We start from the raw sequence: 27,918 nt of genomic DNA, 5'->3' as shown, positions 1-27,918 counted from the left end.
AACTTAAAACGGTAACAAATACTGAAAGCAACCCAAAAGTCTCACATCAAGAAGGAACCATTTAAGGAATTTATAGCACACAGATATTGACGTAACCATACAGCAGTATTTTTTTTAAGTAGGCTCCATGCCCAGCATGGAGCCCAACACAGGGCCCGAACTCATGACCCTGAGATCAAGACCTGAGCTGAGATCGAGAGCTGGACACTCAACCAACTGAGCCCACGAGATGCCCCACCATGCAGCAGCATTTTAAATAAAATATGGGAGGGAGGCCAGAAAGAACACTATTATATACTACAATAGAATTATGCGCCCACCACCACCACCCAAGAAATATTAAGAGAAAGAGCAAGGTACAAAACAGCACGTTAAGATTCATGGATTTAAATACACATACATACATACATACACACACACATACACACACACTCACGAACTACTTGTGTAGACTATATGTTGACTATATTTGACTGTATAGTTTATGTCAGAAAGACTTAAACAAAAAATATATGGTCACTCTAGGGAGAACTGGGGTGACTGGGGAAAAGAGCTGGGAAGCTTTCAACCATTACCATGTACAAATAAAAAAATTTTTAATTTAAATTTTTTAAAAAGATGTACTTAGGGGCGCCTGGGTGGCTCAGTCATTGAAACGTCTGACTTCGGCTCAAGTCATGATCCCAGGGTCCTGGGATCGAGCCCTGCATCAGGCTCCCTACTCAGCGGGAAGCCTGCTTCCCCCTCTCCCACTTTCCCTGCTTGTGTTCCCTCTCTCGCTGTCTCTCTGTCAAATAAATATAAAATCTTAAAAAAAAAAATGTACTTATTCTAAAGTGAAAAAAATTTAACCCCCCCCCCAATAAACAGTAGTCTTTCAGGTGGGCCAAGTCCAAAGTTTGATAGGATGAGGCAAAAAAAAAAAAAAAAAAAAAGCCACACTGGTAGTGGGAAATTTGGCAACATCAACTGAAAATTTAAATGTATACATCCTTTCAATCCACTTCTACAAACATCTTTTACCACTATACTAAGACATGATGCTCAAAAACACAAGTAGGGAGATGTTCAACACAGCAATTATCTGTAATAGAGAAGGACCAGAAACACTCAAAATATCCCTAACAAACTAGTTTTAAAGTATGGTACATTCATACAATGGAAAACCATGAAACTGCTACAAAAGAACAAGCAGATCTATAAATATTGATAAGCATACGTCTTTAAAATTTTCCCCTAAAAGTTTTTTAAGGCACAATACGCTATATATATGTATCATGTTCCCATTTGTGTGTGCGTGTTTAAAAATACGTAGATTTATATGCCGTGCATATTGAAGACTGAGAAAAGCTATATAAGAAATTGTCAACAGCATTTGCTTCTGTGGAAGGGAAAGGATTTTTTTTCACTGTCAACAAGAATATGTAGCTATTTATCAGAGGCACCTAAGAAGCCAAAGAAAAATAAGGCACATCATCTTCAGGGATCAATTTTACTCAAAGATTTGAATGGTAAAGGGTACTTTAAAAAAAAAAAAAAGAGCATTTTAACTAATAATTTAAGGCATTTTTATATTTTATAAAGCATACCTATCAAACACCAAATTTACATGTACTTTAAAAGATAAAACAGTAAAAAAAAAAAAAAAAGGGCAGCACATACAAAAATTACTTCAAAAGTGATACTCAGCTGGGCCCGCTACACAGACAGTGCAAATCACAGAGCAGTCCAAGTCAACTCAACCTCCCCACATCCCCAATCAACACAGCCTGTGTTAACAGTGACAACCTACCAGCAAGTCAAGGAGCTTATTTGCTACTGTGGTTCCTGCTCAAGCTGCCCATCTCTGCCCACCAGGATACAGGAAACTCCTACCCCAGTCATTCCTCAACCAGTGGTCATACCTTCCAGGTGGCAATTAACTCTTCAAACTAAATATACAGACCCCGGAAGTTACACTAAAACCTTTCAAAATATATATAGGCACAACTGAGGTTTAAGGAAATTCATTTCTAAATCCTCAATTTCACTCTGCTCCAAAAACTGATCTGCCAACCCACCTGGGATTTAATCATTCTCCCACATTATGAATAATGGCATATTGCTCACCCATCCCTAATCTTACTATGATACATTGCTCCAGTTCTGGCATAACCTTTAATGAAATAATGTGATAGATTACTGGCTTCTGTGCTTCCTACCTGAGTAACTCTAATGTCTGGGCAACATCCTTTGCATGTCAGGTAGTTTCCAATTACTGCTTTCCAAATAGAAACTGCTATAACAACTCTTCCCATTCTTATTTTTGTCAATATGGTTTCTCAATACTTACATGTATTAAAAAACAAGAACAGATTGATGCCAAAGCTTTTTCTTATCCTAGCAATGATAGTCATACTCATGAATTGGAAAAAGCCCCACCAATCATTAAGATGTACGTTTCCAATAAATTTTGCCTTTAAAACATACAGCACTCATATTTACTCAATTATGCACTAATAATCACGCTCATAATAATCTAGAAGAATTTTTAAATACTTAAAGCATTACAATCACAGAAAATTCTTAGAAGTTTAAATTTAAATAGATATACACGTTTTTGTACAATTATGAAAAGGATGACCATTAAAAGACTAAGCATAAATATGTGCATTAGGATAAAATTCTGAAGGGGAAGTAGAATAGAAATACAATCCAAAAAGAAAAAGGAATATTGTAAATCTTCTGTTAGCAAAGAACTTGCTTTTTTATTATTTTTTTTTAATGTATGAAATTGAACAGTAAATAACCTTGGCACTTGCAAGTAAGAAACGGACTATGATAAAAGACAGGAGAGCAGTTATTCTGGGGATGAGGGAAGGCACAGATAAGAGATTCTAGAGTGGTTGCCAAAATTCTATTTCTTAATGTGGGTGTTGGTTAAAAGAGTGTTGCTCTTATAAATAATTCATTAAACTAAAAATATTTTTATACATTATATTGTGTGGTTTTATCTGCGTTTTATTTTACAATAAAAAGGTTAAAAAAATCACTGATATTTAAGTTGAATGTTAGTTTTAAAATATTACTTTACAGGAAATTATACCCTTGGCAAGCATTTAAATTTAAGATCAATGTTTTCATGACCAGCGATCCCACTCCTAAGCACTTCCCCAAGAGAAATGAGGACATATGTCTAACGAAACCTGAAATGTGAATGTTTATAGCAGCTTCATTCATAATTGCCCCAAACTGAAAACAATCCAAATGTCCTTCAACTAATGAATGAATTACAGTACATATATAATAGAATACTACGCAGCAATTAAAAAGGAATGAACTGCTGTTACATGGAATACTCTTTAAAAGCATTATGCTAATTAAAAGCCAGCCTGATAAGGCTACATATATGATCCCATGTACATAACATTCTGGAAAAGATAAAAACCAGAGACAGAAAACAGATCAGTGGGTGCCAGCGGTTGGAAGTGAGGGAAGGGACTGACCAAAACGGAGCACGAAAGAACTTTCGAGATAATAAAAATATTCTGTACCTTGATAATAATTACACAACTGTATACATTTCCACAGAACTTCAGAGTTTTAAGATATTACACCAGGTATTTTCCAATTGTCCTTCCAGATCCACTCTCCACCCTGATCTCAGCCCTCTCAGGAGGCTGGCCTGTATCAAAGTTTCCTTTCTTCTTCCACTGGGTTCTACCCATGAGGAGCCCCAGCAGGACAAGGGAGGGAAGGAGGCAATTTAGGTTCAGGTACGTTACCCCTCCAGCACTTTGCTTATGAAGCCCCTCAACAGAAGGACACTGCTCCTCTTAAGGTGGCTTCCTCTATATGGCTCAGATGATCTCTTGTTCCTGTGAAAATGGGTGATAATAGCCTCACTGCAGCTAACCAACCCTACGACACCATCCTTTGTGCTGTCCCTAACATTCTCCCCACACCTCTGTATACAGCTCCTTTATAAATATACTTTCCTGGTATTAGCCTAATTGCGGCATGCTCCCTATTTCCAGTCAGGACCTTGACTGATAAATCAAGACTGGAACTTAAAAAAAAAAAAAATACGGGGAGGGGTGCCTGGGTGGCTCAGTCAGTTAAGCATCCAGCTCTTGGTTTTGGCTCTGGTCATGATCTCATGGGTCCTGGGATGGAGCCCTGAGAGTCAGGCTCCATGCTCAGCAGGGGGTCTGCTTGAAGATTCTTTCCCTCTGGCCCTCCTCCCCCTACCCCCTACCCCCGCGTGCACTCGTGTGCACGCTCACTCGCTCTTACCCCCTCTCTAAATAAATCTTTTACATGTATTTATGGTTTGAAAACTGCTATAGGAAAATCTGCTTCTAAAGCCACCATGCTTCTCAAGCCACCATGCTTCTCATCTGTTTCTCTGGGTCATGATCCAAAATGTAAACACATCTTGTGATCTACCTTCTCCTGAACTTTAATACTCAAAAGGTATCTGTACTTCATTCCAATCTCAAAATCCAACAACTGAGCACCACCACCACCCAAACCCTTAACTCTAAAGCACGCAGGCTTCGGTGATCAGGACACTCACAAATATATACATGGGGGTTCATTCCCTCTACCGCTTCTGTGCCCTAGCTGACCCTGACTACATGTGCCTGTTCTCCTGCAGCCCTTTAAGTATCTGAGAGTAGGATGCTTTGGGGTCACTGGTATGCTGGCTCTCCAGAGCCTGTTTATAAAACTATTCTTACTCCACCCTCTTATAAAAGCCCATTCTCTTGAGGCTTGTGCCACTTAGCTAGTTACCCTCTAATCTTCCCCCTACCTGTCATCTAACAACCTCTTATTCTTCATTTAAGGGCTTTACAAGGGATATATAACCTACCCCTTCATGCCTGTCTCGCTATCATGCTGAATTCCACCAAATCCCAATCTCCTGACCTCATGATTCTTTTCTTTTTTTAAGATTTTATTTATTTATTTGACAGAGAGAGAGGGAACACAAGCAAGGGGAGTGGGAGAGGGAGAAGCAGACTTCCCACCAAGCACGGAGCCCAATGCAGGGCTCAATCCCAGGACCATGGGATCATGACCCGAGCCAAAGGCAGACGCTTAACTGCTGAGCCACCCAGGCGCCCCCTGACCTCATGATTCTTTAATCATCTCCCATCTGTAGTCTTCTACATTCTAGCTCAGACACCAATTCTCAGTTTCATCCAGAAACCTGTCATGTCCTAGAAGGCTTCACCTCTTAAATATTAAAATCACATAACCCACTTCTCAATCACAACCTACGAACTATCCAACCTGTTCCAGTAACCCCATTTTTTTTTAAGATTTATTTATTTGTCAGAGAGAATAAGCAGGGGGAGCAGCAGGCAGAGAGAGAAGCAGGCTCCCCGCTGAGCAAGGAGCCCGATGTGGGACTCAATCCCAGGACACGAGGATCAGGACCTGAGCCGAAGGCAGATGCTTAACTAACTGAGCCACCCAGGCATCCCTGGTAACCCCATTCTTGACTTCTATTTAATAAGGCCCTCAGTACACTGACCCCTCTTCTCTCCTTTCTCCTATCCACCAGCCTTGTCCAGTTCCTAAACATTTTAAATTCTACAGTCCATCATTTCAGTCACTTTCTATCCCCATTTCAATCACTATCAATCACCCTAAATTCTTTCTTCTCTGTTTATGCTACATCTTGTCAGACAAAAATGACAATCCAGGATAATCTAATTTTCCTGTCCAATATTCTATTTTCTGTGTAGGTTCTGGCTAACAGGGCCTACTAAAGGTGGGGAGAGGGGCACTAACACAATGAGGTTAAGTTAGAAACCATGAGTTTCTAACGATATAAACTTCACTAAGGCCTCATTAATGCCCAGAAATTCTCTCTACCCAGCTCCTTCCTTCCATTTTCTGCAACATCAGTTTGAACCCTTTGTTCCTTCACTCCAGCCCCTGTATTTCCTTGCCCTTCTTTCCCACTTTCAGAGATAACCTCTTCTATCATTTCATGGGGGGTAAAAATGTTTTCCTCCATAAACCACCTTATCTTCCACCTCTCAGTAAGCTCACACTATCACCCATCTTTCCTCCTGTCCAGAAAATGTGTATCCCTTCTCCCAAGACCACTCTCCCCCTTGTGCTTTGAAGCCTATGCTCCAAGGCTCTCCAGAACCCCTCATCACCTCATAACTTTTCAGAACCTCTCTTCTCCCCTCCAAACATCTTTAACAAGTTGTATATACTCATGCTACCCCCATACTCTATGTACCTACTACTCAGACTGTTCCAACCCAAGCTGCACACTCCAGTGCCAGCTCTGCAGTCCCCATTGTTGTTGATTTTGCAATAACATTCCCATTCAGTTGACCCTTCATGAACACCTTTCTGCTGGCTTCTACAAAACAGCAATGTTCCTACTGGTGCTCTAGCTGCTCTTAATCATTATTTCCTTATCTAGTTTTTCTTCCTCTTCTATAAATTAAGTATTGTAAGTTCTTCACAGCTCAATGCTTTTTCCTCTTACATCAATCTCCTCAATGACTTCATCTAATCCTATAATTTCAAATAATATTTATCTATTCAAGCATTCATTCATTCACTCACTCACTCATTCATTTAAGTAGACTCCACACCCAGCATGGAGCCCAACATGAGGCTTGAACTCACAACCCTGAAATCAAGACCTGAGCTGAGACCAAGAGCCAGACCCTTAACTAAGCCACACAGGCACCCCTCAAATAACATTTATATGCTGAATCTCAAATGTATTATCTCCAACCAAGACTTCTTATCTAAGTTCCATACTAGCATATCCTATCACTCACAAATACCTCAAATCCAATGTGCACAAACCTAAACTGATGAACTTGCCCTCAAAATGTCCCTTTATCTCAATGAACGACACTACCATTTGCTCAGGTGCTCAGATTAAATACCTGAGAATCATTCTTAACGTCTCCTTCTTCCTCACTGCCCATATGCCACTAAGCTCTGCCACTTTATCCTTGCTTAGTACAGCAGAAGATCCCAAGTAAATGTTAGCCTTGCCCCACTCCTCGCTCAGACCAGGTAAACAGCCTATTACACAATCTCACAGGACCCTATATTTTTCTTCTTGTTTTTAAAAAGTTTATTTATTGGGGTACCTGGGTGGCTCAGATGGTTGAGCGTCTGCCCTTGGCTAAGGTCATGATCTCCAGGGCCTGGGATGACGCCCCATGCCGGGCTCCCTGCTTAGCAGGGAGTCTGCTTCTCCCTCTCCCTCTGCCTCTCCCCCTGCTCACGCTCTCTTTGTCTCAAATGAATAAATGAAATCTTTAAAAAAAAAATAAAAAATAAAAATTTATTTAAGGAATCTCTACACCCAACATGGGGCTTGAACTCAGCACCCCAAGATCAAGAGTCACATGGCTCTTCTGACTGAGCCAGCCAGGCATCTCAGACTCTTCATTTTTCTGTAATTTTCAGCACACTTATTCTCTATTCAATCACTGTCTTGCCCACTAAAATGTGAATAAGACAAGATCTTGTTCATTGACATAAATGAGCACTCAGCATACAGGGGGCATTAAAATAATAGCTGAATGTTTGGAAGGCAGGCATTCCCCAGACCTTCCTATGAACAAATTCATCCTCCTCCACCATCAGGGATCTGGAAAAGTTGCAGACTGCTTCCTGGAGTCAGAGACTGGACCTGAAAAATGTATGTATCGTCTGGCTCTAAATTCTAAAAATATGGCATATGGAAAATCTCTGAAAAGTATCAAGTATTATACAAATCTGTTGTCACTGTTTTAAAAGCAGCTATTTATTATTACCAGCAGAAATCAACAGCTCCATTCCTAGATGGCAGAGACTATGCTTACAGTTTCTATGTACTATCCTCCCACGGCTGGTATTCAACTTGGATCCAAGAAGAAACTTGTTAGTGGTCAACTGCACTTTTGTTATTGCTCAGACCTTGAAAATAATCCTCCTTTGCCTAAGAAAATATTTTACAAGAACTTAAAGTTCTGGAGTACCTAGCTGGCTCAGATGGAAGAGCATGCAACTCTTAATTTCAGGGTTGTGAGTTCAAGCCCCAGGTTGGGTATAGAGATTACTAGAAAAAAATTAATGAAAAAAAGTTCTACTTTAGAACAAAACAAAATTACAGTGTCTTTCAGAATTTGCATATTGAATTCCCATTTGTATGTAACACAAAAAATAAAAATAGAAGATATTGCTTATAAAAATAAGGTCAGTTTTATTCACTAAGTCTTATAACTACTTGGACCATAATTCTTACTAAAATGAAAATTATTTAAATAGCGACAAGAGGGAATCCATAATATGTTCCCATCAGTTGTTTTCAACATCAAGATAAAACTGATTATACAGTGACACTGTTATTTTTTTAAAGATTTATTTATTTAGAGAGAGAGAGAAAGTGCACAAGTTGGGGGGAGAGGGAGAGAAAGAATCTCCAGCAGACTCCCCACTGTGCGAGGACACTGATGTGGGGCTTGCTCTGAGCCAAAATCAAGAGTCACTTAACTGACTGAGCCACCCAGGCACCCCAGTGACATGTTATCTTATATATTAAGTCTTTAAATATGATAAAATTATGTCCATTCATGAAAAGAACACTTTGGAAGTTTTTCAGATCTTCTACTGGTAATTCAAATTATTCACTGAACTGTGCTTTACCCTCTATAAAATGGAATAAAGCCTGGCTTACACAGTTGTGATTAAGAGTCTACTGATATACAAAGGGCTCAAAATAAAGTGGGAGCTAAATAAATAATAGGCCTCTTATCTCCTACTCTTAAATGAATTTTAGGTAAGACTTAAATATATTCTAAACAAATACATTCAATACCTAAATGAAAGCTAGGAACTCTTGGTGATACAACACTTTCAGAATTCTTTAATAATCCTCATTAATCACCTACACTTTATCCAATAAGCAAATGAAAATCTCATCTCACCTCACAAGTTCCTGGCCTACACTAAGCTTTCAGGAATAGAACAATGCATCCCTTTCTAAAAATCATCTTCAGTTCCAAATCAAAGTTCTTAATTTCAGACAATAACATCCCTCTAACACACAAACGCTCAGTACAGCTTTAAGCAAATGGAAAAAATGTACTGGCTACAAAACCAGTCATGCAAATTAAGAGCCTATGCAGTAGTTATCTCAATATTTGGCAGGATGTGTAGACTGAATCCCAGCTGGCTGGCAAGGAAAGTGTGCCAAGCAGAAATATAAGTCTTTGCATACTTTATTCTAGAGTCCAGATTAAAAACCTGTAGCAGAAAGCACAAAGATGGAAAATGGAAGTAGCCTCATCCAAAAGACAAGAGAAACCTTCTCTTGCCCCTAATGCACACGCCCCTGGATTCTACACTTAAAGAATATTCCAAGACCTCTTACAAGGGTAAACCTTTAGGTCCTGCTAAGGGCCATTTTTTAAGTGGCACACCTGTTTGAGAACTGACTTTAACAGCAATTGCAACTTAAGTATTTGCAGATAAAATACAAGTCCTGAATCTGCATTAAAATAATCTAGGGAGGGATGCCTGGGTGGCTCAGTAGTGGGCTTGAGTTACGATCTCAGGGTCAGGAGATGAATCCCCAAGTCCTACATCCGGCTCCTTGCTCAGCAGGGAATCTGCTTCTCTCCCTCTCACCACGCACACACTCTCTCCCTCCCCCCCCAATAAATATATAAATCTTTAAAATAATCCAGGGAGTAGAGGATGGGAAGTAGAGAGAGTGTAGACAAATGAAACAAGATCGGAGAGATTGCGGGGGCGGGGGGGGGGGGGGGGAGGGAGGCCTGTGTGCATGAGCACAGAGGAAGAAGAAGCAGACTCCCCAAAGAGGCTCAATCCCAGGACCCTGAGATCATGACCTGAGCCAAAGGCAGACGCTTAACCACTTAACCAACTGAGCCAACCAGGTGCCCCTAACTTTTTTGTTTCTTAAATCAAAAAGTCAGGACATTTTAGCGACTCAGCCCTTCCTTGCAGTTCTCATTCACAGTTTGTAATCTTGCTTCTAGTTCTCTTTCCCATCAAACATCAAATTGGAAAATGGCAACAATAATACATTTTATCATGACCTCATTCTGCATTACCTCTACAAATAAGCCACAGATTTTAAAAGTACTAGCTGGTATACAATATTATAATAAATATATGAAAGAATTTTAATAGTAGCTAAAAAATCCCCACATATTCCCCTATAGAGAAAGAAATACATCTTAAACTTAATGCCAGGAGAAATGAGACAGTAAATTTGAACTAGATAAGCCCTTTTCACTGATGTGATATAATTCTACAATAAAAATGGTCTGAATTCCACTGGAAGGATATTATGGCATTTAGCTAGCGCACTCTAACAAACTTTACCATAAAATTTCTCAAAGGCTCTTGAATAAAGCATGTAAAAATGACCTGCAAGGAAGTTTTATCTTGAGACCAAAATTTTATCATTCTCAAAGGATGTTTAATTCAAAAAAGGTTAGGAACCACTTTTGATTTATAAAGACCCTCTTTATCAAAAATTGAAGTTTGGGTTTCTAAACTTCAACTAAAACCAGAAGGTTTGCTCAATGACAGTAAAGGCAATGACAATCTGACAGACAAAATGCAAGACAGTCGGGAAACAGGGAAATGCCCAAATGTTAGAGGGTAGGGGCAAAGAAAAGGAAGATCATAACATACACAAGTATTTCTAAAACTATAATCAACTTATAAACATACAAACCTATAAATGGTTTTTAAGAACTTAGAATAAGACTACCATGAGAACTAAAAGCATTCCTTCAAAGTCCCCTTCTTATCCTACAGGGGGGTGCCAGGATTGCTGCAGCTCTGGGTGGTCAAGGGAAAAGAGAGAAAAAAATATATTCATAGCGCTGCCCCAGCCCTTTCCACTAAGGATACCTCGTGAAGGAGGAAGAGGAACAAGATGTTCTTAAACATCTATTTATCTGTATTCTAGTACACATTTTCTCCTCACAAATACATAATGGAGTTTGGGTTCCCAGTCAGTCCACAGTATCAGCAGAACTACGATTTAGCTATCTCAGACTGGGAAGCTAATATCTCATTTCTACAGAAAACTGTTTCCAATTCCCACCTAATTTCATATGGCGGTGTGCACAGATACAGATGTAACATCAGCAAAACCATATAAGCAACTGCTGTCTATGTATATTTAATTTCTTTTTTTTTTTTTTTTAAAGATTTTATTTATTTATTTGACAGAGATAGAGACAGCCAGCGAGAGAGGGAACACAAGTAGTGGGAGTGGGAGAGGAAGAAGCAGGCTCACAGCGGAGGAGCCTGATGTGGGGCTCGATCCCAGGACTCCGGGATCACGCCCTGAGCCGAAGGCAGACGCTTAACCGCTGTGCCACCCAGGCGCCCCTAATTTCTAAGTTCATACTGTCCCTCTACCTAAACATTCATCCTGCTATTACCCTATGCCTGCCAGTGATGCCCTGTTCTCAAAAAGACAGCACTTGGGGAAGCTACGTCTGCCTTCCTTGACCAGTTTCACCACTTCCTCAGCCTCATCTTCCTTCCTCCAAGCTATGTGCCCCACACTGTGGATTAACTATCAGAGGCCAAGACACAGCAGTAAGAACACAGGATAACTGAAGTGGAACAGCACTCCCACAGCCTATCACAGTGGAGGGTACACAGGATGTGCTCAACATGTTAAAAATCGTTAAATGAATTTCATTCCATTTGTGCCACTAGCCAACCCTGGATAGTCACCTGACCTCTTTGAGCCTCATCTATAAAGTAAGAAGACCTGAGTTAGTTTATTTTGGTTCAACAGTCCTATGATTATAATATGTTTTTAGGAGCTGACCTGGGAAAGTTTTTAAGCTGTTTGTTTAATGAAAGTTTATCCTAACCTTAAGTTTTGAACAATGCTTCAGAAGAAAATGTGGCCAAAGCATAAGGACAGCCAAGTCAGAATTAACTGGGAGAAGCAAGCGAACGACAATAACAGCTGGCTCATCCTCTCATCCAAGGGTGAGAAAGAGTGAAAAATGTTCAGCATTTTTAGTAAAACTATGCAAGGCAAAGTCTTTTATTATACTGTTTGAGGCACTTAATATTATTAAGCCTCAAGGACAAACTTCTCTTAAGAATTCAGTACTAGGAAAGTTTTTTGTTTTTACTTCCTTTCAAAATATGAGATCTATATAATCTTTTCTATCACCAAACTTTGCCAGGAAGTCGAAATCTAAGGTCTGTTTTCAACTACAGAGCCATCCTTGTCCTCCTGCTAATAAAGCAAGCATGCTATCTCTCCTGCTACCTCCAATCTCTGTTCTTTGGTCTTTTAATTAATTGCACTTTTACCGTTTACTGTAAGTCTCAAATCTTTTACAAAAGGACTAGGGGTAAAACAGACAAAATATATTGGGTTGTTTGTTTTTTTTTTAATGAACACTAGATGCCTGATTTACAAATTAGCAGTTTAAAAATACACGTGGTTTTGTGGATTAAAATCTATTAATACAAGCTGCTACCAGCACCAGACTGCAAACGAATCTCAAATTGCGATGAAGTTCAACCTTCAATGTTTTTACAATACCTCCTTAATCTTTCTAAACTAGTTTTGAAGGAAAGCCTAACACTCCTAAACTTAATCCTCACTGTAAACGCTCGTCTCGTTTCCATTATCAGTAACAATACAAATCCTCCACAGTAACAGAAATGAGATACTGTGTCATCCTAATACAACAAAAAGAGATGTTTCCTGCTGTAAATGGAGTTAGGGATGTAAGAAAAACTGTTCCCAAAATGTACCATGAGTAACAGCCTGGAAACATTAATATCCAAGTTGCTTAAGTAAAATTTCAAGCCCCAATTGGTTTCTTTAAAGTTCTTAAGTCTCTTCTACAAAATTATCTACAGTCCCTGTTAATCACAAATGCAGAAAGAAAACCCAAGAAGCATGGTATTTTAGAATTTAAAGCATTTAACCAAATGGCTTACACAAAGCTCTTCTGGCTCAGAATAAAGAAACTGAAAACTTACCTGAAGTCGTTAATTTAGCACAGCTACTTTTGCTTGCATCATCTTCTAAGATTCGGTTTGTGCTCTTTTCTTTCCCAACCAAAGTTTCTTCCGAATGTAAGCATTTATCAGACACAACACTGTCTTCACCCACTGCATGACTAATTTTGCTATTAGCTTCAAGTACAGAAGTGACCTCTTCCAGCTGAGCAGCTTCACTAGAATCTGAATAAGAGGAACCCTTACCCTGGGCTAAATTCTTTGAAGAAACTGGCAGAGACTCATCATCACTATCAAATCCAAAAGGATCTCCAGTATTTTCTTCTTCCACTTTAGGTTTCTTCGGAATTTCTTGGATATCTGGTTTAAAATTGGGCCTTTTCTGCCCTAATTTAGCCATAAATGTGGTCTCTCCCCATTTTGTGCTAAGGGTGGTCCGTTTGTTGGAAAAGACTTCATCAAATTTTGAACTGCCATTTCCTCCTTTCCTACTGTATGTTTTCCCAAATCTGGATGTCATTTTGACACCTGTTTCATATTCTCTGTGGGAAAAAAAAAATGTAAGAATATATATAATCACCAAATACTTAACAAATGTTAACACTGAATATAAAAACACAAACCAGGGATTCTCCCCATGGGGCTTTTCAACATTCAAGATACCAACCTTTAAAAATGGTTAAATAAATATGGGGAGGGCGTATAAAGAAAGGGGCTCATTTTTTATTCTACAGATTTCCAGACCTCAATTTCCTTATTTCAGTGAGTATATATTCACAAGCTACTTACAAAGTAAGCAAGTATAATGACTAACCAACTTATCCCCAAAACCAACTTAGCAGCAGAACATCAATTTTTTTAAGTTTCGAATGAATCTATGCCCTATTCTTATCAATATCACTGTTACCCTAAAAAAAAATAATCTGAATAGAGTTATTACTCCTAATATAAAATTTTAAACATGAAATGTTAATTTTTTTCAGGATCTCAGAAATAATCAACTGACTAAATGAGGTCTTTGAAACTTGTGTATTCAAATGAAGGAGAAAAAGGGGGAAAAGTCCGAAAAATAGTAGTATTTTCTCATGTATTAGAACCTACAGCTTTTAAAACAATCTTAAAGCTTCTGATTCTTGGTCTAACGTAGTTTGAACTGTGACCTAAAAGATATTCCCTAGTTGGTCATCTCCCTATGCACAAGAAACCATACTTTTCTATCTTCTTTGTCCCTATAGTGCTGTGCTCATTTGCTGAGTTACGTTTTCTGAAGCTGGTGAACTTCAGCATATTAGACTGGCCTGTTGATTATTAAACGAAGCAACAGAAACATATAACTTTATTTTCCTCTTTGCTTTATAAAAGATAAATGTACTCATCTGATGTGTCTCCGTAATAAATACTATGACAAAATTCAGGACAGTAAATCAAAAGTAAAACATTTTTAAAGCAAGTTACCGTCCTTTTTAAACACTATCAATTCTTATCCATTTTCTACACTTCAACCTTCTAAAGTTTAAATATCAATATATTAAATACACCTAGAAAATAAGAACAATTGTCTAGGTTTTTGAAAAGAAAATCTTCATACCTTGAAATTTAAAATATAACTATAATGACATTTGACTTCTACTTTTGAATACATTTTGGTCTATACCTCAAACACATTTTTCTTTAACTTAAATTCTTGCAACTTATATGACTATAAACTTAAGTTTTACAGAGGATTTTCCTCTCTCATGTTTGGTTAGAAACCAATTCTAATTTGACAAAGTAACTATTTGGTCATCACACAGATCTCCATTAAGAGAAAACAGCATGAAGACCTTTCAACATGACACAAAACCTTTTCCTGAGAGAGATCTACTTCCCAGTCTACTGTAGATTTACACTAAAGAATCTTTATCTTTCCTGTTACATACAGCCTAAACAAAACTAAGTGTATTTGGCAACTGTAAGAACAACAAAATAAAATCATTTCATTCCTCCAAGAATGTAAAGCCCTGATGTACAGACCTACATTTACATATACACCAACAAAGCTGGAACATTTTGTCTACAATTACATGGTAGTAATCACCTAAAAATGTCGACTAAAGGCCAAACCAAAAATCTAGACTTGAGCTCCTTTGGGCCCTGGAGGAAAATGGTCCTGGAATCACAAAGTATTCATTGTTGCAAGTTAAAGTTGGCAAACGCTTCATATGAAGGAGTTAACTATATTAAGCGATAAGAAAATCATGCTTATGTTTTTAAGAGTCCATGTCTTTTACAAATATATACTAAAATACTAATGAAATAACATCAGCAATTCTCTAGCTTTAAAGGGTGTGGAACGGAAAGTGTGTAGACGGGAAACTCGGTTAAGAATAAATAACTGTTGCATCTGAACGACTGTGTATTAAACATAGGTGCTCATTATATAACATCCCCTACATTTGATTTCCTTTAAAGTTCTTCATGTCTTTTTGGAAAAGTCACTAGACAGACAATTGTGATGGCATTATCTAGGCCCAGGGTGTAATGTACGTGGAAATTCAAGTAAGTGTGCAGACAGTTGACATTATATTTTAAGTGTATCTCAAGTACACAGGCTGTCTTGCTCGGGTTTCAAACTCCAAAGACTTTCCTAATGAAAAAGGAAAGAATGATTCACAACTAAGTCTTTTTCGATCGTTGGGCCCTTGCTTCTGCCCAAAGCCAAGTCGAATTTTCAGGAAAGTGCGCTGAGATAAAAAGTCCTCACAGTCAACCCTCAACCAAGCGCAGCGTCTTTAGGATCCCCAAGGGCTTAAAGGTTTCCACTAAGGAGTGAAAGCCGGAAAGGGCGAAGCTAACCACCCAGAAATCCTCACCTGGGGGCGGTCAGTGCGCTGGGAGGTAGCGGGAGAGGCGGCCCCCTCCGGCTGGAAGCTCACGCAACTTTTCTCCTCCCCACCCCCACCGCCAGGAACGGGATGTAGCTTCCGACGCCCCGGAAGCCTCTGCCACTGAATCCCCAGGGCAGTGTAAGGCCTCGGTGGCGGCCAGGGGCGGAGGAAAGACGGCGAAGGACTCAGGGCTGAAATCAACGCACTTGACCGTGCTTGGGGAGGGAAGTAAATCAGCAGCCGCCCGGAAGGAACTCAGAAAAAGGAAAAATAAAAGAGGGAAAAGAGAGTTCTTCAGGTCGTTCCCTGCCCAACTTCCTCAGAGGCTGTGTGGGTGAGACAGCGAGACTTCCAGACCCCTGCCTCCCCCACCCTCCCTGACTCGCTCCGGGCCTAAGCAGCCGCCCGAGACCTCACTTACCCTCGGCGCCTGGCGGGTGCTTTGGCCTCGGGCCGCCTCCGCCTCTCCTGCTCCCAACGGCCCACGAACGGGCGCGGGAGCCCCGCGCGGGAGAACAGGGCCGGCTTGTGCGCGAAGAGAGGCAAGAGGCTCCGCCACCGTCAGAACCCGCGACTCCGCTCTGGGTAAATAGGAAACCCGGTGAAGGAGGGGGGAGGAGCGGCGGCACCGCAACTTCCCTCCCCGCCTTGAGCACCGCCGGCCGGGCCCGGGCTTAGGCCTCCCTGGACGCCGCCGCCGGAGCCGGTACCGGAGCCCGCTGCGTGCCCCCGCTAGGCCGCCGCCGCCTCCTGCGCCGCCGCTTCCGCCGGTGAATGGTCAGCGCTGGAGTTTGAACAGGGCCCTGAACCATCTCAACGCCATTTGCGCTCCCGGCCCCCACCTCCTTCCTCCAACAGCCGCTCGCTCCGTCACTCCGCTTCCCACAGGCCCCGCGCGGCCGTCCGACCCTGCAGCCAATCGCGCGGCCGCTTACTCAAACCGCCGCGCAGGCGCCGCTACCCGCATGCTCCGGCGCCCGCCATTGGCCCGGCCGCGGCGCCCGACGGGAGTTGTAGTCCGGGTCCGCGAGGTCGCTATGCTCCGAGTGGGGCGCGGGAGCGGGCGGCGGGAGGAGCGGTCGTGGCGGGCCTGACCCGCCCGGGCCCGGGAGCTAATTCCAGCTCCCCGCCCCGCCGGGAGGCGCAGGTGCCGCGGGGGAGGGCCGGGGGCGCAGTGCAGGCAGCTGTGTCAATCGTTTCCCCCCCAGGGACCCACCGGTGTCTAGGGACGGTGGGTTGTGCAGCTGCGCCAGGCCTGCTGGGGCCGCGGCCCCGGGAGCGGGGAGGCGGGGAGCTCGCGGCTCGGGACCGCCTTCAACCCGGCTGGCGGGTGCTGGTCCGGCGCAGGTAACGACTGCGGGAACCGGGAAGCCCGGAGCGCTGGGCGCCTAACGCCGAGAGTGATGTAGGATCCAGCTCCTAAATGCTCCCCCTCCGACCTCTCGGCTCTTACGTTCGTAGTTGTCGGGTCTGTCCCGCACCCGTTAAAAGTGACCCCGAGAATCCTGGATGGTATTAAGGAATTATCGTTAACCTTGTTGGGTGTGATAACGATAATTGGTTATGTAAGAACTAAAAAAAAAGAAGAGACTAAAGTTTTGACGGGTAAAATGATTTCGAGTCTGGAATTTACTTGGAAATAACTCCTACAGATACCTGGCGAGGGAGATAAAACAAACCAGCGGGGTGTTTTTCCATTGTTGCGTGATGCGTACACAAGGGCTCATTATTCCAGTCTCTCTAATGTTTCCGAAACTTTCCATAATGAAAAGTTTAGAGAAATGAACCAGTGATTGCCTCTGGGGAGGACAGGGAGGTGGGAGATGGAGAAAAGTGTTATTTTACACTGTAGACTCCTTTGTGCTATTGGGGTTCTTTTTTCAGATCAATGTATTACCTATTCAGAAAGTTGGAAATTTGGGGAGTGTCTGTCTTTTTAAAAAGCTGCAGTGGGAAAACAGCGTTCTAAAAAGTAGCATAATCAGTTCGTGCTAAGAGAGGTGCGTGATTCATCCGACTTGGACAGCCCTGCTGTTCGGTGGGTGGTTAATGGGGATACACCTGGGAAATTAGAAAACTAATTGCTTCTAGTGAAAACCCCGCCCCTTCTTCCACAAAAGGATAATTTGCTTTGACTGCCCCCAGAAGTTACCAGATTCCTCCAATATATTCAGGAAACTTCAAATAAAGAAAAAATAGTTCAGAGATCCTGCAGCCCTTCCCAATAGGAATTTAAGGTGAATTTTAGCATTGTTTTAGAATTGTTTTATTTTTGCACTACTGCTTGCAAAATTTATATTCTGACTTTTACAATTTCCCAGATATCACAGCAGTACTTTCTCTTGATGGTTTCAAAATAAATCAACTTTTGATAGCTTCTGTGACCAGAAGTTGTAACAGGTCTGTGTGTTCCACTGTGGGCAGTATGTGCATGACTTGTATTTGGGTCAGTTTTGTCTTTTTTAAAAAATCAGCCTAGAATCTTATTTTATCAGTTCGTTTAGAGATTGCCAGCAGAGGTGCAAGCTGCACTTACTATAATTATTTAGATGACAGAGTGGTGGGTGCTAATTAAGGGGTAATTATCATCAGAGGCAAAGGCTAAGATCAAAAAGCCAAAAGTGGTGGAGAGACAATTGCAGGATCTTCCTGCAGAAGTGGTGGTGTGAACCCTCATGGACCAAATGATGTATTCTTTATGACCTGGCCTGGTTACTCTCCTGGGTCCATGACTCCACATGAGGCTTAAATAGAAGAGTTAATTTTTTATAGAAAGAGACAATGCACGGAACCCGTTTAGGGGCTTTTTGTGCAGTAGCTGTGTTATTGGAATTCGCGTAGTGTCAAATTCTTGCTTCTCAAAGAGTGATCCCAGGTCAGCAGCATGGCGTAATCTGAAAGCTTGTTGGGAATATAGAATCCCTGGCCCCAACTCCACTGAATCGGAATCTGCACTTTTAACAGGATTCCCCAGGTAACTGGTCTACACATTAAAGGTTGACAAGCCCTAGTTTTTAAAGGATACCTTTAGGTATGCCTAAACTCTATAATCTTTTTTGTTAAGATGGAGGAAGGGAAGGAGAGGACGTTAAGAACCTATTAGGCATCAGGTATGATGCCAGGCTCTTCATTTGCATCCCTGCTTGTTATCCTTGTTTTACAGGTGAGGAAATTGAGAGGTTGGCATTTGCTCAAGGTATGGTAACTAATGAGGAAATCAAACATTTTCTTAAACATTGGACACCCATTATTACTTATAGACACTCTTGAATTTAGTAGAAAATGATACATGATTTGAAAAGTAGAAAATAGTGCGTGTGTGTTTAGTGTGGAAGCTTAGTGTATTAATCCCGATCAGAGCTGTGCTAGGCTCTCTGCTCTCCTGTGCCTCACACTGAAGACTGCCTGTTCCAGGGCCCCTCCTGGAGGAAGTTCAGACTGGGCCTTCAAGCAGCTCCACTCTGGTGGACTAATACTTTGCTTCAGCTGAAAAAAGAAAATCCTGCAAAGAAAACTAATAGAAGGGATGCCTGGGTGGCTCAGTTGGTTAAGCGTCTGCCTTCAGCTCAGGTCGTGATCCCAGAGTCCTGGGATCGAGTCCCCGCATCGGGCTCCTTGCTCAGCAAAAAGCCTGCTTCTCCCTCTTCCTGCCTCTCCCCCTGCTTGTGCTCTCTCTTGCGTTGTCTCTCTCTCTGTCTGGCAAATAAATAAATAAAATCTTTAAGAAAACAAAAGAAAACTAAGAGAAGAATCTGTTCTGCCATTGTTGGGTGTTTTTTCTACCCAGGCATGGGAATTCTCAGAACTGGAGTTGCTCAATAGAGCTGTGTAATCTTTTTCTGATAATGGATAATAAAATGTATCCCAATTTGCAGAATTCAGAGAACTAGAAGTCAGAAATTACACATTGCTTACAGGAAATTTTTCATTGTCTGAGGATGGGGAATAAAATTATAAATCGTACACTTGCCCGTTGTAGTGGTTGTGTTACAGTGCCCCACAAGACGAGGGCCAGGCCCTGCCCTTACCTCCCTGACACTCCCCAACCCTTCTATCTTTTCAATTAGTCTATTCCCACCCACACCCCCACCGTCTATTTTATTTCATTGTAATACCCAGGGCTCCTGGGTGGGTGGCTCAGTCTGCCTTTGGCTTAGGTCCTGATCCTGGGATCCTAGGATTGAGCCCCTGTGTCAGGCTCCCTGCTCAGCGGGGAGCCTGCTTCTCCGTCTGCCTGCCGCTCTCCCTGCTTGTACTCTCTCAAATAAATAAAAGTCTTTAAATAAATAAATAAATAAATAAATAAATTGTAATGCCCCAGTCCCAAAATGCTCATTATTTCTACTTTATTTTTCTTCAGGGCATTTATGTCATCTAATATATCACAGATTTTTGTGTTTATGTTATATATTTATCTTCCATAGGAGGGGAGGGATCATTGTCTCCTGCTAAATCCTTAGCACATGGAAGAGTGTGTAGCACCTAGTAGGTGTTCAACAAATACTTGTGTAAATGCTCCCCACTTCCTTCTTTCATGTAAGAGTGTATCTTGAAAGTGACTTGAAACTGATAATAGTTTTGCATAACCTGTAGCTCCATAAATAGTTGACTGGGTTTTCCCAAGGGGGAAGGAGTGCTTTCTGGAGTTTCCTTTTGTTCTTGCTTTGGTTTTCATTCTGAGACTTGAGAAGATGAATACTACTGTAATCACAATTACCTTGTTTTCCAGCATAATTGGAATATGTTCTCTGGAGATGGTGACATCCTTTGGGGAATAAACTGCTGTCTAGGTAGTTGAAAGGCAAAGCAAGGAGAATTCCCTGGGGACATGTTGCCTGACAAGGATTGGTACCCAGCAACCCCTAAAAGTCTGGCTACTTGACCCTCATCTCCAAACAGCCATCTACTCCCCTGGGGTCCTCACCCCTAATGCTCTACGGTATCCTTCCTCCCCCCAGCAAAAACCCTCCTGGGGCTTCTCATCACCAATAGTAAAATCCAAAATCCATCTTGTGGCCCATAAAGGCATGGGTGATTGGGTCCCTGATACTCCTATCCCTTCCCACCTTACCAAGCCTGCCTCCAACTACTGCAAGAACCTGTCAAACCGGCTCCTGCCTTAGGGCCTCTCTGTTCCCTCCGCTAGTCCTGAAGATAAGCACCTGACTCATTCACTCACCTCTTAGGCTTCCACTCAGGTGTCTCCTCGGTAGTGCCTACTTTGTGCTATTTTAGTTAAATCCCTCACCCTGCCAGCCAAGCACTCCATTATCTCCTTTCCCTTTTGCTTTTCTTCATGGTAGTCTTCATGTTTGTTTTACCTATTTGTTTATAATTTTTTTCCTTCCACTAGAGTATAAACTCTATGAGGACAGGGACTGTTGACTTGTTCACTGCCAGATGCCCAGCACACCTAGAATAGGGCCTCACACACAGAAAGTCTGCTGTAAATATCTGTTGACTGAATACCTCAGAAATGGGTTCAACTCTTCTAGATCTTCACTAGTTTTTGTGTGTGCTTGACCTACCAATAATACCAGAAGGTATACTGAAACCTCCCACTCTAAGAGTAATTGTGTCCATTTCTTCCTGTCATTCCATTTTCATTTTTATATTTTCAGGATATTTTATTGGGTACATAAAAATTTAGAATTTTTTTGTAACTTCCTGGTGGAATTGAAAGCTCTTTAGGTAATATAGATCAATCACAAAAATCGCCTGAATTTTCCATCCCTCCCTGTATGCACACCTTTTGTAATGTGACTTTGCAGCTCCTCGCAGAATCTGGGCTGGCCTTGTCACTTGGATTGGCCCAAAGAACAGGCCCAAAGGCAGAAGTGATACAGTTCTGAGCTTGAGTCTTACGAAAACCTGAACGCTTCCACATTCTCTCTTGGATCTCTGCCTCTACCAGGAGAACAGGCCTGGGCTAGCCTGCTGAAGGATGAGAAGCCACATGGAAAAGAGCTGAGGTCATCCTACACCAGTCAACAGCCAGCAGCCCCCAAACATGTAAGCCAAGCCAGGGTTAGCATAGCCACTTACCTGACCTGCAGGTGCCCACAGATGCATGTGTGAGCCCACCTGGGGCCAGACCAACTGCCCAGATGACTTTAGACTCATGAGAATAAGAAATAGTGATTATGTTAAGCCTCTGCATTTTGGAGTGGTTTGTTATACTGCATTATTGTGGCAATAGATAATTGATGGTTAATGCCTCCTCCTTTGGTTCTCAGCCCCAGAAAAGCTTTCCTGACTACTCAGGCAAACTAACTCAGCTTCCCAGTCCGTAATACCACAGACTAACACATCACTCTCCAAAATGATTTGTTTACTTTTTTTGTTACGGGTTTCCCATACTAGGCTGTCAACTATGTAAGGACTAAGACCTTGTCCACTTTGTCCCCTGCTATATCCTTAGCACCCAGCACAGTACTGCTCTGTCCTGCTTCGTGTGTTCACAGAGTGCTGGAAATGTGGCCAGCCCAAGTGCAGATGTGCTGAAAATATAAAGTACACACTGACTTTTGTACTAAAAGGCTTAGTACAAAAAAAAAAAAAGAATAAAAGTATCAATAGTTTTTACACCGGTTAAATGTCAAAATGATAGTATTTTGAATATATTAAGTAGAATATGTTATTAAAATTAATTTTATGTTTCTTTTTGCCTTTTATAAAGTGGCTACTAGAAAAAGCAAGTTTGTGACATTGATTATATTTCTATTAGACAGTACTAATACAGAATTCCAGCAACTATTTATCGAAGGAAAAGATTTTTTAAAGGCTACTAAGGGCACCTGGGTGGCTCAGCTGGTTAAGTGTCTGCCTGCTGCTCCAGTCATGGTCCCAGGGTCCTGGGACTCCTTGGTCAGCAGGGAGCCTGCTTCTCCCTCTGCCTGCTATTCCCTTGCTTGTGCTCTCTCTCTCTCTCTCTCTCTCTCTCTGACAAATAAATAAAATCTTTGGGGGAAAGAAAGGCTTACTGAAAGAAATGACCTATTAGGCCACAAAAAGACATAGAAGAACCTTAAATATATATTGCTAAGGGAAAGGAGCCAGTTTGAAAAGTCCATGTACCATAGATGTTCAGGAAAAGGCAACACTGTAGCAGTTAGTGGTTGCCAAGGGCTTACAGGGAGCAAGAGGGGAATAATGAATAGGTGAAGTGCAGGGGAATTTTTAGGGGGATGAAGTGATTCTGTCTGATACCATAATTGTGGGTACATGATGTTACACATTTGTCAAAACCCATAGACGTGTACAAGACAAAGAGTGAAGCCTAATGTAAACTATGGACTTTAGTTAATACATCATATGGCTTCATTGTGGCAAATATACCACACTAATGCAAGACAACAATCATAAACTATGGGAAGGGGAGGGAAGCATTCTCTGTATTCCATGCTTAATTTTTCTGTGAACCTAAAACTATTATTAAAAAAAATCTACTTTTAAAAATGAATTCACCCTGGGGCGCCTGGGTGGCTCAGTCGTTAGGCGTCTGCCTTCGGCTCAGGGCGTGATCCCGGCGTTATGGGATCGAGCCCCACATCAGGCTCCTCTGCTATGAGCCTGCTTCTTCCTCTCCCACTCCCCCTGCTTGTGTTCCCTCTCTCGCTGGCTGTCTCTATCTCTGTCAAATAAATAAATAAAATCTTTAAAAAAAAAAAATGAATTCACCCTTGCACAGCTACCAAAAAGATTTAAAACATAAATTTAACAAACCACTTTCCTCTTTCAAAACAAGTTCGGTGACTCCGCAGCATCTACCAGTATAAGTTCACATCCCCTGGGACTGGCTTTGGTGTTTGTAGTTGTTGCCACTTTACCTCGCCCCTGTTCCAATTCATCTCTCCAGCTGTACCAGACTAGCCAATGGTTTTAGGCCTCCACTGTCTGATTAGCCTCCTTCCACCTAGAAAGTCCTTCTCCTCTCTACTTGTGGAACCCAGTGAGTCATACACCCTCCTATATAATCAATCATCCTCTATTCCTTGTTTCTATAAATTCTAAATTAAAAGTAGATACAGGGGCTCCTGGGTGGCTCAGTTGGTCAAGCCTCTGCCTTCAGCTCAGGTCATGATTCCAGGGTCCTGGGATGGAGCCCCATGTCAGGCTCCCTGCTCGCCCAGAGCCCGCTTCTCCCTCTCCCTCTGCCCCTCTCCCCGGCTTGTGCCCGCGCTCGATCTCTCTCAAATAAATAAATAAATAAAATCTTTAAAAAAAATAATAAAAGTAGATGCAGGAAACTGGGCATATGGAGGTTTGGTCATATTGGAGCTTTGTGCCTCTTTCTAAGTAAGTTTGGAGAACGGATATGGAAATGTTGAAAAAGAATCTGATAGCCACAGGCAGGCTAGGGATTGATATCCTTGAGATGGAAACAGTGGGAGCAGAGCAAGGCTATTTAATGGCAGTGAAGAGCTGCTTGGGCTCATCTCCCAGGCAAGAGGTGCTGGGATACCAGGCTGGGAGCAAGATCCATCCCGGCAGTGAGGTGGTGTTAGCTGACTGCCTGCCTCCAGGGATAAGAGACGGGACACCGGGCTGTCACCTGCTCTGAAAGCCAATCTGCCTCTGACTGCCGCTCACCCAAGCCAGGATGCCAGGGTGATTCAACTTCAGGTATTTCACTTCGAGGCCAGATGACTGTGGCAGTGAGAGTTCCCTCTCTACCATCATAGAGTGGAGCCTCGGGAGAACGTGTGAGAAGGCTTCCGGGTACTGAGTTTACAATGCAGATTTCCCCACATCTCCTCCTTTCCAGGAATGTTCTGTTTCTTTCATTTCATTTTATTTTATTTTACTTTATTTTATTATCATTGTTTTTTAAGTAGGCTCCATGCTGGGCTCCAACACAGGGCTTAAACTCACAACCCTGAGATCAAGAGTCAGATGCTTAACCAACTTTGCCACCCAGGCATCCCAGGAATGTTCTATTTCTGACCACTTTGCCAATGGGAAACTTAAGGAATATTGAACAAAGATAAGGAACTTGCCCAAGATCACTCAACTTTTTAACAGGTGACTGTTTTTCTCCATAGGTCACAGGCATGAAGCATATGATACCTTGGCTATTTAACATCACACCAGGTAGAGGAACACTATTCTTTTTTTTTTTTTTCTTTTTAGGTTTTACTTATTTATCTGACAGAGAGAGAGAGAGAGAGCAAGCATGACCAGGGTAGCAGCAGGCAGAGGGAGAAGTAGGCTCCCTGCTGAGCAAGGAGCCCGAGGCGGGGCTTGATCCCAGGACCCTGGGATCATGACCCGAACCAAAGACAGATGCTTAACGACTGAGCCACCCAACCAACCCCCTCCCTCCCTTTTTTAAAGATTTTATTCATTTATCAGAGAGAGAGAGCACAAGCAAGGGGAGCTCCTTGCTGAGCAAGGAGCCTGATACAAGACTCGATCTCAGGACCCAGGGATCATGACCTGAGCTGAAGGCAGACGCTTAACCAACTGAGCCACCCAGGCATCCCAAACCCTATTCTTTTGCTGTCCTTTCCAGCCCGAGGTCCAGGACCGCCTGGAGGAGTAAGGATCTGTTTGAGATCTCAGGGGTGTTTAGAGGAAGAGACCAGGTTGGAGTCAGAATGGTCTAGCACCTGCGGGAAGGTGTAACAAATGTGGGAGATCATGTATCTGTGAGCACTGACAGTAGAGGGGTAGGCCAGGCTTATTTACCAATCCTAGGCCAAACCACCATGTCTTAACCAGGTGATTTACAATCTCTTCCCACCCTGTCCATTGGGTCCTCTGACAGCATCCAGATGTTTTCCAGAAGGGTGGTCCTCTACTAGAAGCTGTTCTTCCTTCTCTGTGTCACTCAGCTGGCCCAGGGAATCCACAACCGGCCCTTGGGGCAGACAACATGCAGGAATTGGGATTTATAAGAAATGCTTAGGAATAACCCGGGCTGGCATTTCTTCAGGTGACAACTCCAACCTTTGGGTGGGTAGGAGGGCTCCTCAGTGAACCCCCACCCCTCTGTACACCCCCCAGGCTGGCCCATAGGTTGGACATTGGGCAGCTCTGAAGATTCCCTGGGCCGAGGGGCCTCTCCCAGGAGAATGGGAAAGAATTCTTTCCTTTCTGTGACTTGCTTCATTATGATGAGTGTTTCTGGCTCCCATGGTTGAAAAATGATCATTCCTTTTTTGGGTTTTCCCAGCTTGAGGCAAAAGCTTTTGGAAGACCAGGCTGTACCTGGGAGGATTTAGTGGATTAAAGAACACTGAAGTTGGGGAGTCGTGGAGACCTGGCTGCACTCCAGGACCACAGCGGTGCTCCGGTCACCTCCACAGCCCCTCCCCAGCACACACGATTCCCGGGCACGTGGAGTCATATGTGCACAAATGAGACCCCAAATCCCATGGGGGCACATGCCCCAATCTGCTCTCACCCTGCGAGGACGGGTGGAGAGTACATGATGTCCCCGTTCTAGAAAGGAGTAAGTTGATGACTTGTGTCATCACGGGCTACTCCATTTGAAGGGCTTCGGACAGTGCACGGCGGAGTGTCAGTGCTCTCAAAGTGACCGCGGGTACTATTATCATCGCTAGCAGCTGGGCTGCTCAAGGAATCCGACTCGATAATACTTTGGCAATAACCCTGACAAACTATCGCATGTGGACAGGGAAACTCAAGCCAAGACTTTTGAAAAGCACCCGCTATGACACCCCTGTGTTCTCCACAGGCGCGGTAGCTGAGCGTATCACGCTCAGGCCTATCCGCCAGAGACACCCAACCTCGCGGTGGTCAGGGCTACCCGAGGACAGCCGGAACCCTAGCGGCCGGCCGCTTGGCGGTGCAACTGCCGGCGGGGTTCAGCCCAGCAGGACTGCAGCCGAGGAGGGCCAGGGAGGAGCCTGGGCTTGGCTCCGCCCGAGCGCGGCCCCGCCGGCTCTCCACCTGCGACCTGGATTCCTCAGTGCCAGGCGGGGGCGGAAGACGGTACAACCCGGGCGCTCAGCCTGGAGGGTGCAAATAAGGGTCTCTTCGTTGGGAAAACTCCAAATCCTGGAATCGGTGCACAAAGCAGTCTTTTAAAAGCGAGTAAGCGGGGCTGTGTAATAATTTACCCGCGTTTGTCTACGCACACCTGCCTCTCTCTTTTAGACCGACAAATGTTGACCCTGCTCCCACCAAGCCAAATGCCGGTTTGTTTATTAATCCCAGAGGCTTTAGCCGCCTTTCACTGAGACAGATCCCGGCCTAGAAGGAAGCTTCGAAACATTAACATTTCAAATGAAAGAGCTCGGGAGTTGTGCGGGTGGGGAGCGGAGTGGGGGCGGGTGCCTCCGGCAGCTTCTACCGGGGCTTCACGGTGCCTGGGGGGGGGGGGGGGAGGGCGGGACCTGATATTTACAAGACAGAAGGCGCCGCTTGGGGCCGCCTTTGTTGTGCGGATGACCTCGCCCGCACTTCCAAGACTGATCGATGGCCCGGGGACTAAACGGGGCTGTCCGCCGGCGGCCCGGGGAGCGGATGTGGGGTGATGAGCAAAGGCCGATCCAGGAGCTGCACCCGCCCAAGAACGCAAGGGGGCTGCCTTCCCCCAAGCGCACCGGTTCTGCTGTCCCGCCCGGTGCTCTCGAGCCGTTGGAGACCCACTAGAGGCGGCGGGATCCGCTTGGGCTGTGATCTCTTTATCTGAGTTTTGAGTCCAAAAGGGCTTAGCCGGCACTGCGCCTGCCCCGATGGTGTGGACACCGGGCACCTCCACACCTCCCGCCCGCTGAGTCCCATCGGGGTGCGGCCTGTGAAGCTCCAGGAAGGAAGTGTGGGCGCGAACCGGCGGTCAGGAGTGGGCCCTGGGCGCCCGAGGCCGCCTGGTGGCGCGTCACAAGCTATAGTGCCCACCCAGCCACGCATCGCGCTACCCGGGCCTTTGCTGCCAGGTGTACGATTCCTGCACGTCTTTGCTGCGCTCATGTCTCCAGCGCTCACTTAAACGCACTGCTTCCGCCGTCTCGCTGAAGCTGATGTACACAACATACCTGAGGCTTCTGAGCCCGTCTCTGTCCCCAAATTCCTTGGC

At 43.4% G+C, this 27,918-nt stretch overlaps 1 protein-coding gene across 2 annotated transcripts in view; it reads right to left on the bottom strand.

Moving 5' to 3' along the window:
- The window catches only part of WAPL (WAPL cohesin release factor), a 79,158-nt gene extending 62,443 nt beyond the window's left edge, over positions 1–16,715 (bottom strand). For both annotated transcript variants that reach the window (XM_045783695.2, XM_045783696.2), the window contains exons 1-2: positions 16,294–16,715; positions 13,027–13,547 (exon numbers count right to left, since the gene is read on the bottom strand). In XM_045783695.2, coding sequence (XP_045639651.1) covers positions 13,027–13,525 — 499 coding nt within the window. In that variant the 5' untranslated portion in view covers positions 13,526–13,547; positions 16,294–16,715. The remainder of the gene's footprint in view (positions 1–13,026; positions 13,548–16,293) is intronic.
- Between the last annotated feature and the right edge of the window lie 11,203 nt (positions 16,716–27,918).

This window comes from Ursus americanus, chromosome 6 (assembly GCF_024610735.1).
Source record: "Ursus americanus isolate L20-20 chromosome 6, mUrsAme1.1.p, whole genome shotgun sequence".
Lineage (NCBI taxonomy): Eukaryota > Metazoa > Chordata > Mammalia > Carnivora > Ursidae > Ursus > Ursus americanus.
The sequence above is the reverse complement of the archived record's forward strand: the minus strand, read 5'-3'. Positions and strand labels throughout refer to the sequence as shown.